This window comes from Nanorana parkeri, unplaced genomic scaffold (assembly GCF_000935625.1).
Source record: "Nanorana parkeri isolate BGI_ZX_2015 unplaced genomic scaffold, ASM93562v1 scaffold700, whole genome shotgun sequence".
NCBI lineage: Eukaryota > Metazoa > Chordata > Amphibia > Anura > Dicroglossidae > Nanorana > Nanorana parkeri.
This window is the reverse complement of record NW_017306968.1, coordinates 220920-236468: the sequence shown is the minus strand read 5'-3', so window position 1 is coordinate 236468 and position 15549 is coordinate 220920. Positions and strand designations below refer to the sequence as shown.

Genomic DNA, 15549 nt, shown 5'->3' with positions numbered 1-15549 from the left:
TGAAGCTCTTAAATATAAAAAGTACAGGAAGCATTCATATTTATTTGTTATTACATGTACATGGCTCTGCTACCGCCTTACTGATGCTGCCATCTTGCTTCTAGTCTACCAGACAAGGTCTGTCCGAATAAAGACAAGCTCTGTGCACCAAGACAAGCTTTTAGACATTAAGGCTCCATTCACACCTATATTTTGGCTGCAATTAGGGATTCCTGCATCAGGAACCTGCGTTTTCCTGCAGCAGGAATCCCTAATCTGCTGTTTACAAGCGGCAACTGCCACCCATTCAAGTTAATGATTGATACATCCAGGAATAGTGATCGATTACCAACCACATGTAATTGTGTCACGTAGGATTACATGCTGTGTGCCCCTCTTTTGGAATGCAGTGGCAGTCACTTGATCATTAACTTGAATGGATGACAGCTGGCGCTTGTGAACTGCAGATTAGGGATTCCTGCTGCAGGAAATGTCAAGTTTCTGACACAGGAATCCCTTAGGCCTTGTTCACACCAAACGCGTTCCAGGCGCAGAGGAGTTACAGACCGGATCAACTACCAATGCATTCCAATGGTATTTTGGGCTCTAGTTCACACCGCAGCGTTCCGTTCCAGAGCATGTAAAAAAAACTGCAGCAAGCCCTATTTTACCTGCTCTGGAACACTCACAAAACACATCAAAAACGCATGCAAATGCCCTGAAAGCCCATTTTAAACTAAAAAAACACAAACAAAAACGGCCCTGAACGCATCAAAAACGCAGCACAACCCTCTGCACTGCGTGAAAAGAAACTCATGCAGATCTGGTCTGCATTTGGTGTGAACAAGGCCTAATTGCACCTAAAACATAGGTGTGGCCATGCAATCTTCCTATCCAATTAGATCAAATGCAGTGGCCTGCACCAAGACAGACACTTGGGTAAGCAAAGTAAATAAAAGGCCCACAATGCAGATCTGTCATGTGTAAAGCTGGCCATACACCTTACAACCATCGCAGAACTTTCGTTGTGCGATGGTTGTAAGGTCATTCAAATCTCGTACAATCTGCCTTGGACAGGCAGATCGTACTTGCGATCATCGCATGATGATTCCAATGCTGAGCGGGCAGTGTGCCCTTGCGCACACTGGCCCGTTCGGCATTTGTCTTCCGAGCACGCCATTAACCCATTTTCAAGGTTTTCAAGTGTGCTTGGAAGACAAAAGACGTGCAACCGTACAGTAGAAACGGTCACACGCCTTCCATACACCTGCCGATTATCGTTTGATAATCGGCAGGTGTATGGGCACCTTTACAAAACCCAATGCTGAATTTAGGTAACAGAATCTGAAACTGATGGGCAACAGATGGATGATGATTGCTATACCCCTACCCAACCTTTAATGCCAGTCCCTAACTAACTTTCACCTATTTTTTTTTAAAGTAGACCCAAACTTTTACTTTGACTTTATTATTATCAGTACAGGTATTCCTCACTTAACGACCGAGTTCCGTTCCTACGACCAGGTCGTTAAACGGATTGGTCGTTAAGTGAGGAACTCTATACAGTACTGTACTGCATTAGTACAGTACTGTATAGCGTTGCCGATGTACAGTAACGAACAGTGTACTGTACATCAGGCAATGAAAATACTTACCAGGACCCGAAATGAAGATCGGAGGACACCACTTCCGCCGGCGACACGGCGCACTGACGCTAACGCGCAAGGTCGGAGGTCGATCGGCGCTCCGTCGTAAGTGCGAGTGGTCGCAAAACAGGTAAGTCGGTAAGTGAGGAACATCTGTATACAGAAATATTTAAAAAAACAGACCGACCGAGTCTGGTAGAAACTTACTGGACAAACAGTGACAAGCATCCCATCACACCTAAACTTTGGGTTTATTATCAGTATATGTGAATCAAAGCAGAACTAAACAAAAAATGTGGCCCCGCTGCACTGCAAGGGTTAAATGTTAAGTCTAGGGGTAGAGGAATAACATGTAATAGCTTATTTCTCTCTTTGGCAGGCTCAGGTGCTCTCCCCGATACTCCTGGCTTCCCCATGTACGGCTATTGATGCTGCATCCGATCAGATGCAGTCACTGAGTATTCAGGCAGCTGCGGCTGTCCGAATTCAATAGCCAGCATTGGATCTTATTCTATTCACACTGTTTAGCATAGATGGGAGAGTCAATTGTTGGGAGGGCGCAGTGCAGGGGTAGTCTTCCTGTAATTCCTGGAGCTCCGTGTTAAATCTGTGTATTCCAACCAGCTCAAGCCTTATACCCTAATAAAACACGGGATCTCGCCGGTAAACACTGCTCCAAGTATGTACATCTGTACAGGTTTGACATATGCCCCTGGACGGACACAGTCTGCGTCCAGGGGCGTACACCTGTATACAATCGGAACAGCATTTAACCGGCGTGCAGCCTCATCTGGTGATTTGTACAAGCGGGCGTACGCCACACCTGTGGCTCCGGCTTTTCATTACGGTACACGTACCTCTGTGACCTTGTGTATGAGGCCTATAGCGGTTTTTAGATTTGTACATAAAACACAGAAGGATCATAGTGCAGTAGCCCACAGCAGCCAATCAGGATTCACTTTACTAAAGTCACACCAGTGCAAGGTAGAATGTGCCTGGCTGAAATGAATACCACACCAGGCTACTTGTGCCGTTCTATCCAGTGGCCTGAACTAATGTATGCCGGTCCTTCGGAGCTCACTAATCATTAACGGCTAAAATAAATGAATTCCCAGTAACAAAAAATATATAAATAAATCAATTAAAACCAGCAACAGAAACGGCACAACTGGAGCAAGTCGTTTGTCAGACGATAAACATTAACTCACAATAGTGTCCGCTGGGACTCCAGACTTCCCTGCAATCACAAACTATAATTAGTGAGAAGAAAAACTGTGAGAGCTCAGCGGTCCATATCAACCGGTTTTGTATTACAAAACGTCATGTTAAATTGACTCAGGATCTGCCTTCCTGTAACCCTCTGCTGCCATTAACTGTACACCGAGGAACAGAGAAAGAAAAGAAAAAAAATCCCACAGACTGAACTTCCCTGAAAAACAAGTTACAGATGTTGTTCTTCAGAATCCACCCCCACATCAAAACGCCATGTCATGTGACCTGGGAGCTGCCTCCTCCTGGATACCCCCCACCCTTCAGAGAGAGCCAAGGCTCAGATTAATGTTTCCTTCTCTCACTCATTCTATAACATCCCCTACACAGCAAGCAGAGAAGACAGTGCCATAAGGAGTCCAAAATATTATCATGCCCGGCAATAAAACCTGCAGATTTTACCACTGTGTGCCTTATACTAGAAGGATCTACAGTAACAGAAGCTTTAAGTGTATCTAAAGCCAAAACTTTTTTCTTTAAGTTCTGTAAAGCGTAGGAAAAAAAAAAAGTGTTAAAATGGGTCACAGTTGGGGAGAACTTCCTTCATTTCCTGTCCCATAGGCAAAACAGACAAAGTGCACCTGTGCCCAGACTACGCTCATTAAGAGTCCGTTTACACAATGGCGTTTTAACGCGTGCGTGCCAACATGCTAAAAAATATGCATGTGTTGTGGTTCACTGTACAAAAGAGTGGGGGGAATTCCATAAGGTGAATACTACACTTTTCTGGTGGTATGATCCCTTTAAAACAACCAGTGCCCAATTCTTTGGGACATTTTTGCTTGCAGTTCCTACGTGTGACAAATTCAGGTAGTTATTACTGTCACTTTAAAGAACCAGTTGCTATGGCTGCAGATTCAAAAAGAATTCCAGACACCGGCACTGGTTAAGGACGCTGCTGACTGTCTTTAATCATCAGTAACACAGACAGTGATAAGAGGCCCAATAGGGAAGCTAAACAGACTAGTCCCCCATCATGTCCACCCTGCTACTGAATGACAGCAATGCCTGCGGTCATTCACAAGGCGGGCAGACCTTATGGGGAACTAGTCTCGGAGTTCCCCATCAGGCTCCATCCACAGATGCATCTGTGTGACACGCACAGTGGCTGGGCGGAGAGCTCAGTTATGCTGAGCCAGTGATTTTTATTAGGTTCAGAGTCACTTAGCTGCCCTCTGGCCTAAGTGCGCTTCTACCCTGCAAATGGCAGTGCTTACAAATTCATGTACCAGTTTCCAAAAGGCAAGCATAATTCTAGGGCAAGCACCGCCATTTGTTGTGTGGATGCATAATGAAATTCTAAAGAGTGTTGTAGACCTGCTTTATGAATTCAATTGTCTGTTCCAATCTAATCTCCACAGTGCAGTGCATTTTTAACAATGTGAGGAGTGTTTTTTCTGCATAGGGACACCAACAGAAGCCAATGGCAACACATCAAAATGCAGGCAACCTGCGTTTTGCTGCGTTGGAAACGGATATTAAAGACTTGGTTAATGGCTGTTCACTCTAACCACTCCAAACTTATTGATACACTGCATACCGACACAAACGAAACGCAAGTTGACGAATGATAAACACACCTGCCTAAAGCTGGTCATACACTAGTCATTTTTGGCAAATATTGTATATCCAAGTACCTTTAGGGATGAATTTCCACAACCCTTGACAACTGCTTGGATCACCACTGTTTCATAGAACTATTTTTGTTTTACTGGTTTAGAATGCTATGAGAACGTGTACACAAGTGTATGTGATAAGAATGCATTTCATAGAAATGTTTGGTCAACTTGTGAAAATGCCCTGTATCGGGCCCGATACCGAAGCTAGCATCGGTATCGGGACATCCCTAATTCCAAGGGGTAGGCAACCGCAGCACTCCACCTGTGTGGAAACTACAAATCCTATGATGCCTCTGGGAGACATGCCTGTGTCTGTCAGATTCATGCAATGCCTCATGGGATTTGTAGTTTCAGAACAGCTAGAGCGCCAAGATTGGCCACCCCTGCTTTATTCAATATACAACTAAGGGTTTTCGTTACTGGCATGCATAGGGCATCCACCCGTCTGTACACCGGGCATACGTTTTATACACGACAGCAATAGAATGCTTCAAAATGGAACAAAAACACATTCCATTTTTAGCCAAAAAAAAAAGAAAAAAAACGCATCAATCGCAGTAAAATTGTGGTACAATTGCGGTAAAACTCATCGCATTGCAGCTGCGCAGAAGCGCGCAGTTCTGGTGTGAACTAGCCCTTACTTGAGCAGGCTGCAACAAAGCCCACCAGATGCTGACAGAAGGCCGCAGAGCGGAAATCCTTTTAATCGCAAACTTTCCAAAACACGGGAGCGCTGTGCGTTCTTCCTAAAGTGTCTTAACACCAGTTACCTCCCTGCCCCCCCCCTGTGAAAGAGGGACACACAAGGAGGTCTGCTTCCTGTTAGCAAGCAGCACAAGGAATGCACAAGGTTTGCAGAAATTTCTCCCAGCTGTATTGTTTACATTTGTGGAATGTGAAGAAACGGCACAGAGAACGCAGAACATTCCAGAAAGGCGGGAAGCTCTCTCTGCACTCTTATTGTGACATGTTTCACATTTCTAAACTGCTTTCGGTTATAGCCAACTTTTTTTTTTCCACTGGAGAAAGGTTTGGAAAGTCACAGACTACAGTAACTCTTTCATGTAAGCGCTCAACTAGACAAGAGCGACCCCCGACACCTTGGAACAGATTTAATTTTACTACAGCTCTCTATTTATTGTTCAGTGTATTTACAGCCAGAGGTTTTTTTCTTTGGATAGAGGAGGAAAGGGTTAAAACTCTGCCAGGTTTTTTTTTTTCCTTCTGTGTACAATTGGTGACATTTCCCTTCACATCCTGTCCCAGAGATGCAACAGGATGTTAGTGGACGGGAGGGGAATTCCCCTCTTAGGCCTCGTTCAGATAGGCAGCAAGCTCCATCGCCCCTCAATCAACGGTGGATCGCTTTTCCGAGGGCGGTAGAGCAGTGACCACACGGCGCTCAGAAGGCTGTATGGCCGTCTCCCGAAAACCGTCTTTCTTCCACTTTTATATCCCTATGAGGATTTTCAATTGTGTGGATATGCAATTGCGGCACAGTTCCATTGATTGCAATAGTCGCATCTGCAAGCAGTTCTGCTCGCCAAACGCAACACGCGGTTTAAAATTTGCTACAAAGCAAATTTTACAGCTTGTGGGCCGTATTTGGCCTTTCTTTCCCTGTAGGGCATGTGGTCCGGAGATGGACCAATTGCTAACCTGCACCTGGTTATGGCTGGCTGGCTGCCTCCAAGGCTGATGCATCCACTGCAAGCAATAGCCCAGCGCAGGTCAGCAATCTGTCCAAACACTCATTCCTCTTCAGTCGTTGGTTGATAGAAGCAATGGCATCCTAGCAACCAATGAGGTCAGGGGTCCTCCTCCTTTGCAGCCATTGGTTGCGAGGACAGATGGGCATGCAACGCACCTACTGTTACAGTGCGGCAGGTGCGTTGCATGCATTACTTTTTTCAACCGCATCGCAATGCATGGTATTAAAGGTACTGCATATTGCAGCATGTTAGGTGGCATTGCAGCCAGGAGGCGTGTTTGAGGTGCCATACAAATGAATGCCAATGCAACGCACCTGCATGTTTGAACTATAGAAACACAATGAACCACTGAACGCTTTATTGCGAACCTGTGGCCAGGCTATGGACATTCACCCATTTACATCTTTTTATCAAGCAGCAAATGGAGCTTTAAACCAGCCCTCACTAGCTGCAAGTACTGTGAAACAATTCATCCTCCAAGTTCACAGAAGCACTGAAGTCCTGCTCCCCTCCCAAAACACCTGCTCTGGATTTACATTAGAGATTAAAAGGCTGAAAGGGGGAGCTAAACTGGTTTAGATAAAAACTTCAGCGCTTCTACTGTGCACTTTAAGGATTAATTTCCCCACAGTGACTGCAGCTCCAAAAGGTCAGTGAGGGCTTCTTCTAAAGCCCATGTATTGCTTGTTAGGAATATGTAAACGTATGTCCATAGTGCGATCAAGGTTACACTTTAGGCCAACCATACAGAATACATTCTGGATTTTAGGGAGGAATCCTAAAATAAACCTTTAAAAACATGCACACAAACTCCTACGGCATGCACTGTGTAATCCATAACATGGAGCTATCCCTTCATAAAAGGACTACACACAGGGAAACATTTCACAAATTTCCCAACAGGCTGGTCGGCTTGACAGCCATTCAAAAACGCACAGTGCATTGTGTTTTTGTTGTTTCCAAGGAAACCTCATAAAAAGGAGATATTTTTTTAATTCATAAATGATCACAAGTACTACTTAAGCACTTTATTGTGTTTCCACATACGCCAACAAGGCCACAATATAACAATGTATTCATACATCGCCCATAGAATATGTAAAAAGTCTTAATAAAGAGAATTATTATTAAACTAAAAACCACAGGATCCCAAATAGAAAGCATTTCTGAAATGTCAAACCCTGCCTGGGGATTTGGAATGTTCTATTGCCACAAGAGGTACCTTTATTTTCTCTTTCAATGAATCCTTCTATGATGCAATGCAACCATCTGACATGATTTGCTGCTGCTCTGGGGGATGGTACACACCGTTAGGTCGCATGATAAAGCGGCATACAGGTTACAGATTATTACAGATGTAATAGCGGGACTAAAAGCTCATCTCCGGGGACTACAAAAAAACACTTTACGTATCTACTGCAGTCCTGAGCCTTCTCTTCCGTTTACTTCTGGCGGGGTCCTTCTTCAGATGTCCAAGTCACTACCCGACGTGGACACTTCCTATTGGAAGGGTGGTGTCATCGCAAAGGGACTGTTGGGTACCAGCTGGGAAGGGATCATCTGCAATGTTGGGTTAGCAGAACCCATGCACCCAGAGACAGCACCAGTGGCACTTTAAAGTTAAACTGTGTTTTACCTATGCAGGGCAAAGCAAAAGGTTCACTTAATGTAGCCCTGCATAGCAATACATACTTCTCCACAGGCTGAATGAGGAAAAACCCATAGCTGTCAGAATACCCAAAAAGTGAGCGCAGCCAACCATTCAGACGACATTCTTTAGCCCAGCTCCAGCAGAACTTGGACTAAATTTGATCAGTGTATGGCCAGCTTTGGGCCCCATTCACACCAGATCCATTGTGATCAGGTTTTCAATGGATGCCAATGGACGGTAACCCAAAAAAATTAATGGATGTGAATGGGACCAGTTCACACCGCTCTGTTTGGGGGAAAAGAAACCCAAACCAAAACATGCACTACTTTTTCTCAGCACAATGCAACGCAGCAGTATGAACTAGCCCTATTCACACCCATTCATTTTTCAGTGCACTTGCGGTAGCTTCCTTTAAAAAAAAAATAAAAAAAAAAAAAACAATCGAAAGGCAACAGATTGGAAGGTGATCATAAGATACAATCTCAAGTCAACAGGCCCTCTGTTGAGATAAATTTACCTTCAAATTTTGGTGTGAACGTGCCCTTCAACTGCCTCGGTAACAACCTATGAACTTCAACATCATATACCACCATTGCCTCTCAGTGGACTTCTTCTCATAATACTTTCCACAACAAGACTGAACTGCAGCAGTGCAAGATTGTGGAAAATCCAGACTAATCTGTGCAGATCGTTTTGCTTGCGTCATGTTGACATGCAAAACTATCAATCACAGGAGATTCTGATGTCACAACTGCACTACTCAAAACTGCATGTGTAACACTGGCCTTAAAAAGGAGAACTATGAGGTGAGCGATTTCCACTCATTGTCGTAGTTGCCGACCTGTGACAAAGAAGCTGTCACACGTCGGCTCTATAGATCGGGAACGGAGCAGAAACATGCCGCCGATCCGCTACCTTGCCGATAGTCTCCCTGCAGTGAGCGGTGACTGTCAGTCATCAATCCCTGCAGGGATTCGCCCCTCCCCTCTAGCGTTGAGTGGAGGAACAGACAGGAGAGGGGGCCGGCACAGCTAACTCAGCCTCTAGATAGGCAGAGCCCGCTGTCACTCACGCAGCTGGGCGGATTCAGACAGTATTGTCGGGATCCGTCCCGCCTGCTGCGCTCTCGGTATATCGTGGGTAATAGCCCGCTATATACTTAGCTTTGGGTCTCGGGCGGAGGTTAGTATATGCCCTCCCGTGACCCTAAAGAGAACTATGGGGAAAACACTTACCCCATAGTTCTCTTTTAAATTGACATTGGCATCCAACTGTTATATAGCCCAAACAATGTGGAAGAAGCGTCTGCTATGTGCCTACAGGAGTCAGGTAGCCAGTGTGCCTTAAAAATGACAGCTGGCACCTAACTTTTGAGGTTCTCTAGTTGCTGTCAATGAACCTGGCTCCTAAATAAATACTGCTGGCTCCTGGTTTGGACAGACTGGCTCCTGAATTCCTTATAAACTTGTCCACCTCTGGTCTACAACATGACTTCTAGCATCTCATATGTAAGGAGGTCTTCAGATATTGATAAGCTCATAAGACTTAATCTTGTCCAGCATCTGGCACTGTCCCATGGTCAGTCTTCCGTCTTCCTACACTTCTGATCTTTTGTTCACTGTGAGAAAAAGTAGTGAGCAGGGAAAGACTGGCAGAGCATGTGTATAGAAATCTGAGCCGTGTTTGCATATGGTCACAGCATGAAGAGCCGACTGCCAAAACTTGCCGGTGCCTTTCTTGATTCCCCTCCGTACCAGGCCATTCCCCTGCTCCAAAACTGCACGTACAGCAAAAACTTAACTGTTTGCAAACCCAGCACAATGTCCACTCTAGATGTGAATGGACGCACAAATCCCAGTAAAAGAGCCTTTTTAAAAACGACTCCACTGAAGCTACTCCTATGGAGTTTGAAGAAAATACTATAGAGTCTATTTAGACTACACAGGTCATTTTTAGTAGCTCAGTCAGGCTGCTAAGATCCCTATCAACCAGCAAGAGTAACACTCAACTGCTAAACAGATGGAACAAATGGTTCCTTATAGTGTAAACTACACAAGTAACATGGAGGAGTGAATAATCGCACTTAACTGGTGAAGAGATCATGCGCAGTCATTGTTTTTACAAGCTACTTGTGTAGCTTACAGCATTTTGGTCCATCTAGCTTAGTGGTTGATCGAACGATCCATCCAGGTTTGTTTTTTAAAAAAAATATATATATTTGCGTTTTGTCCTACAGAAGCAAACAAAAACGCAGAGACTGTTAATGCAAATAAACCTATTTTTTTTACAAACAGAACTATTTGAAGACCGTAGCCATGTCAATCCGCTGACCAGTGTAGAAAAGAATGAATTTTGTCTAAACCACAGATATTTTTCAGCTTGCTGGATGGTTTTCTACTATTCAAGGGAGATAAAAATAAGAAGCAATCGCTCGCGGTAAAACAAAAAAGTACATTGGAGTCACCAGCAACAGATCCCAGGGTATACATGGCTACTTGGGATTATAAAATATACAAGCATTTGTCCCAGACTTTACCATACATACATGGGCTAAGCTCACAATACATGGAACAAACTATACATCACATTCCAAAAAAGCTACACTTGCTATTTAAAAAACCAAAACTAAAAAAAATAATAATGATTATTATTATTATTCACTTAACTGGAAAAAAAAAAACCTAAAAAATAATCAGCTGCTTAAAATGTAAATCATTAATTCAGAGTGCTAATGATAAAAATGTCTAAAGTTCACATTGTATTAAAATTCCCAAGGAATTAAATAACCTGGATTAACAAGAACAATTGTGAGGCGCAGAGAAAACACCCACACACAAAGAAAATACAACGTTACAGAGTAGGTGAAAAACTAGAGACATCAGCAAATTTCCAAAGTTGAAAAAAAAAAAATGGCAGCACGGCATTGTATAGTACAGTCCACAAGGGACTAGTGTGTGGGACACATCCTTCAATGGCTGATCAGGACAGGAAGTTAGAGCCCAGACAAAGGGGAGATTGTGTTCAGTATTGTGATCTATGACCTCTCACAGAGCTGCGAGACAAACCCTTTTTTTGCCTCAATCCGGTAATATATACATGCTACATGCATTTCAGATTTACACACACACGCCGTACCAAGTCCATGCCTGGGACAAATCACGAGAATTAAAACAAATCCAAATACTGGTTTATAAAAAGTGTATTTTCTTGTAAGCCAACAAAACACACCACACACACATTATATCATATTATATATATACACACACACACACATCCCGCTGAACACGGTCACATAACATATATTTTCAATTCCTTTTTTTCTTAAAATAGAGGCTAAATATTGAATATAAAAAACAAAAACAGTCAAAGATAAAATGTATATTTAAAATACATTTTTAAAAAAGGTGCAACTAACTAAAAAAAAAAAAAAGTTTGGGGTTTTAAATGGATAGTTCACTTGGGAAACCCAATGTTTTTATATATACGACAGGTTTAAAAAAAAAAAGGAAATTGAAAATCTCCGCAAAAATACATTTACTGTAATAAGATTACAATATGACATCTATACTATGTAAACCTAAAACTATATTTTTTATTAAAGGAAACACCTGAAATCTTTGTTTCCTGTCTCCCTACTGAAACCAATTCAAACGTTTAACTACATAAAGCTGTCCGAGCCGGGCTCAGCATTTACCTTCGTAGCACAGAATGCCAATATTGTTGTTCATCTTGTCCAGGTACTGGTAGTTCAACAGATCCATCTTCATAAAAAGCATTTATCGGGTTAGCAGGAAAGACCAGCTTTCTCGCTTTCCCCAGCAAAAAAAAAATGAAAAAACAAAAACAGAGAAAAAAGGGACAGAGGAAGGAGGCAGACTGCTTGGGATCAGCTCCCGGCTCTCCCTAAGATTTCACAAGACGGAAAGGCCCAGCCTCCAACAACAAAAGCAGAGAAAAGTACATGAAGGGGAGAGGGAAAAAAATAAGCAGGGAATCCGTTTAGAGCGAGCGATGACGGTTGTGCTTTGGCAACTCTGGGGTCTTCAGCTACGCCAGACTGTTCACTTTTTTTGCAGATTTTCAAAAAATTGGAGGAAAAAAAAAACCCAAGAGAGAGAAAAAAAAGAAGTGCTAAGGACAAAGCCAGTCAGTTCTCACAGCCCCGCTGCAAGTTCACTGCTCTGACATGCAGCCTATGCTTGGTATGACTCCAATGTAAGTCAGCTTCCTCTCTCCTGCAGGCGAAGTGGGGCTGAGCATGCTCAGTGAATCTCTGGAGCCTCTCATGTCAGGGACATTCAGAACAAGATTGGCTTCCACAATGCTCAGTGTTTGTAAGAGGAGCCTGTGCACAAGAGACTGTTGTCAGAGCAGGCGGGGACACAAAGCAGAGCGGCCCCAGCCCAGACACAGGTAGACCCATGGCAGGGATTACTTCAACTACACTGACAATAAAACAAAAAGCATGCAGTCGGTTAGAAAAGAAAGTGCTGAATATTGGTTCTGGGAAGCAAAGTTGCCAATCCGTTTTTTGGACAAGGATCCAAAATGAAAAAGATAAAAAAAAAGTGACAGCACAACATTTTATGGTGCCGCAGCTATAATAAAAAGTGTCTGCAAGGATCGGATTGTTCAATTTACAACAGTGATAATGAGCCAATAACTTAATATTCTGGCTTGGAAGTGTTGTGTTCAATAAAGAAAACGTTGCTCTGTTTGGGAGACGACGACAAAACATATCCTCCAGCACTGAAAGCAGAAAAGTAATGTTATTAGGTGACACTTGTGTATTTATGTGGAACTCCATGATTACTTACAAAGCAAACCTAAAGAAGTCTACAAAAGAAAATACTTGATGCTTGAGCTGCTGTCCGCGCCGGCAAACTCCGCCGTCTTGAAGCGTTACAAGCTGAACTACAAATCGCTGATTTTTTTCATATTCCCCATGGCTGCTTAACTTTAAAATGCTTTGCATCCAGGGATACCAAATAGCACTAAACCTCCAGCAGTGCAGGGCTGAAAAATGTGGATGCAGTAATGAGCCCCAGTAGTATACCCTCTCCCCTTGTCCATTCACCCAAAGCCTTGTATTCTTGTCACTGAATGCAAGGCATTCTGTGAATGAAGGAGGGAAGATCCTGCTGCATACCCACCCCTCCTATTCACAAAACCTCCCCTCCCCTCATCCATTCACAAAATGCATTGCAGGGGAAACCACCCCTCCTCTTAGTCCATACACAATGCATTGCTAAGGAGATTCTGTTGCATTATCCCCTCTCCTTGTCCATTCACAAAACACCTTGTAGGATAGATCCTGTTGCATACCCACCTTTCCTCCATTCAGAAAACTCCTTGCAGGGGAGAACCTGTTGCATACCTGCCCCCTTCTCTCCCCTCATCCATTCTGTGAATAGAATACAAGGCTTTGTGCGAATATGTGAGGACAGAGGCGGGGCCAGGACTACTACTAGACCCATTCACTGCCGCATCCACATCTTTCATCCTTGCAGCGTTGGAAGTTCGATGCTCCCGGTGTTATCCCTCCGGTGCTAATCAAAGCATTGTAGAGAAAACGGGTAATAATTTAAACACCCACCACAGGCGGTAACTTTTTTTCAGTCACAGGATGTACAGACCAGGCCAGGCTGACTTCTTTTCATTGAGCAGCTGTGCAGTTAGGATAACTGTACTCTATCCAAAATTAAAAGGATGACCACATTTTTCTATAGAGGGAGGAAAAGTAGAGACCTGGCACTTTTTTTTGTCTCTGTTAAGGTGCCCATACACCTTATGATTATCGTATGCGATTTCGTCCGATAATCGCATTGTGTATGGGCAGTGTACAACCGCAAATACTGTACAATCGTACGACTTGACTTTCAAGCAGGTTTGAAAACGTTGGTCGATCGTACGATTATTGCAAGGTTAGTGGCGTTTCAGTACATCAAAAATTCCATACCACAAAACCGGCATCGGTGCATCTCTAATAAATGCCACTCATAAAATGAGGGGGGAAATAAATAAATCATCCCAATAAGTCCATGAACAAAAAGTTAAAAGCAGAATTCCGCTGCAGTGGAGAGACGCTGGAAAGAGCAATCTAAGAGCACGGTCGCTCCTTCCAGCGTCTCTCCAATGCAGCGGTCCAAGGATCCTTAAATCATCACGTCCAATACACTGTGTGTAGGACGCCAAGGGACAGAGGAGAGAGGCTGAAGGGAGCGCAGTCACAGCCAGCCAGCATCAAGGTTCTTGTGAGTATGACCTTTCTTATTCTAGTCCCTATACAAAAATGAGCAGTTAGATCTTGCGGTGCCGAGGTAGCCCCGCTGCAAGGGTTAATAACATTTTTCTCCAGAAATCTGCTTGAAGTTTTTGTTCTTGGACTTGATGGGTTAAGATATTTCCCCGGAGTTCTTCTTTAATATTCAGCAGCTTACCAGTCTATGTTTTGGTGGCTGCATTCGTTTTCTTTTTCAGCTAGCTTTCAGTATATACAGCTAGCTTTTCTGCATATACAGAAAAAAAAAATACATGTTGATGCTGCCAGAAATCCAGTGTCCCTGTCAATTCCTGCACACTGAACTGAAACCTCAAACAATGTTATTGTCCTTCCCAGGTGTCTTCTGTGAACTACATAACATGTCCCCCCTATGTAATGGCGATAAAGAGGGGGGGGGGGTGTTTGTAGTCCTAATCAAGAAAGCAACCTAGAGTGACAACACTCCTCCCCATAGACACAGTAAAGTGAACATGTGTCATCAGCCTTGAACAAGTGTATTGGATCACCAGATGAAAATAAAGGGGGGAAAATATAAAAGAATGCAGCTGCCACATTTATGTTCTTCAGATTAGATATGCTGTAAAATCAGGGGTGGGCAACTCCAGCCCTCCAGCTTTGCTTTAACTACAAATCGCCTCAAGCCTCTGGGAGTCATGCCTGCAACTGTCAGTCTGGCAATGCCTCATGGGACTTGTAGTTCCACATCAGCTGGAGGGACAGAGTTGCCCACTCCTACTCTACTGTAAATGTTTGGAGGCGTCCCCAAAGGCTAGTTTTCAAACCTTTGTGTAAGCAAGCCGATAGGACAGTTGCCTTACCACAGAGCCACTACAGCCCCCCGCTATCACTCACCTTACCACAGAGCCAATAAAAATGCAAGTTTGCTGGGAAATCAATAGGATCTAACCCGGCCTCTCAGCAAGGGAATCCTAGGGCTCTTCCCCGGTTCCCCCTCATTCTCTAGGGGCTTCTTGAGGAGTGAGCAAAGGTGAATTACCCACTTGCACTGACCCCCAAGAATTACCCACTTGCACTGACCCCCAATAAAAGAGCCAGTTTCCACTAACCACCAATGTAAGGGGGTCACTTATGTGCTGGTGACTAATTTAGGAGGACACCTCAAATTTTACAATTTAGAACCAAAATTATTTTTGTATAGAGCAGGGAGGGTGGTAAAAAAATAAAACATGATCTGGGGTGATAGGGTGTCATACTTCAGGGTAGGCCATATTCTTTGAAACTTGCTACAACTTCCTGATCCTGCTAATGTACCATGAGATGTGGGTTTAATCAGTTACTGCATGCGTTCTCCGAGACCTGGAACACTTATTTCGGGGTTCCTCTGGAGGTAAAAAGGTTTGAGAAAGCCTCATCTAGCCAATCACTCTTG

At 43.7% G+C, this 15549-nt stretch overlaps 1 protein-coding gene across 2 annotated transcripts in view; it reads right to left on the bottom strand.

Moving 5' to 3' along the window:
* VGLL4 (vestigial like family member 4) overlaps positions 1–15549 on the bottom strand; it is a 125744-nt gene that overhangs the window by 41090 nt on the left and 69105 nt on the right. The window contains exon 1 of one of the 2 annotated variants that reach the window (XM_018563820.1): positions 11571–12190. The exons of the other annotated variant lie outside the window; for it this stretch is intronic. Coding sequence (XP_018419322.1) covers positions 11571–11652 — 82 coding nt within the window. The 5' untranslated portion in view covers positions 11653–12190. Of the gene's footprint in view, positions 1–11570; positions 12191–15549 lie in introns of those variants that run through there. 2 annotated transcript variants of the gene reach the window in all.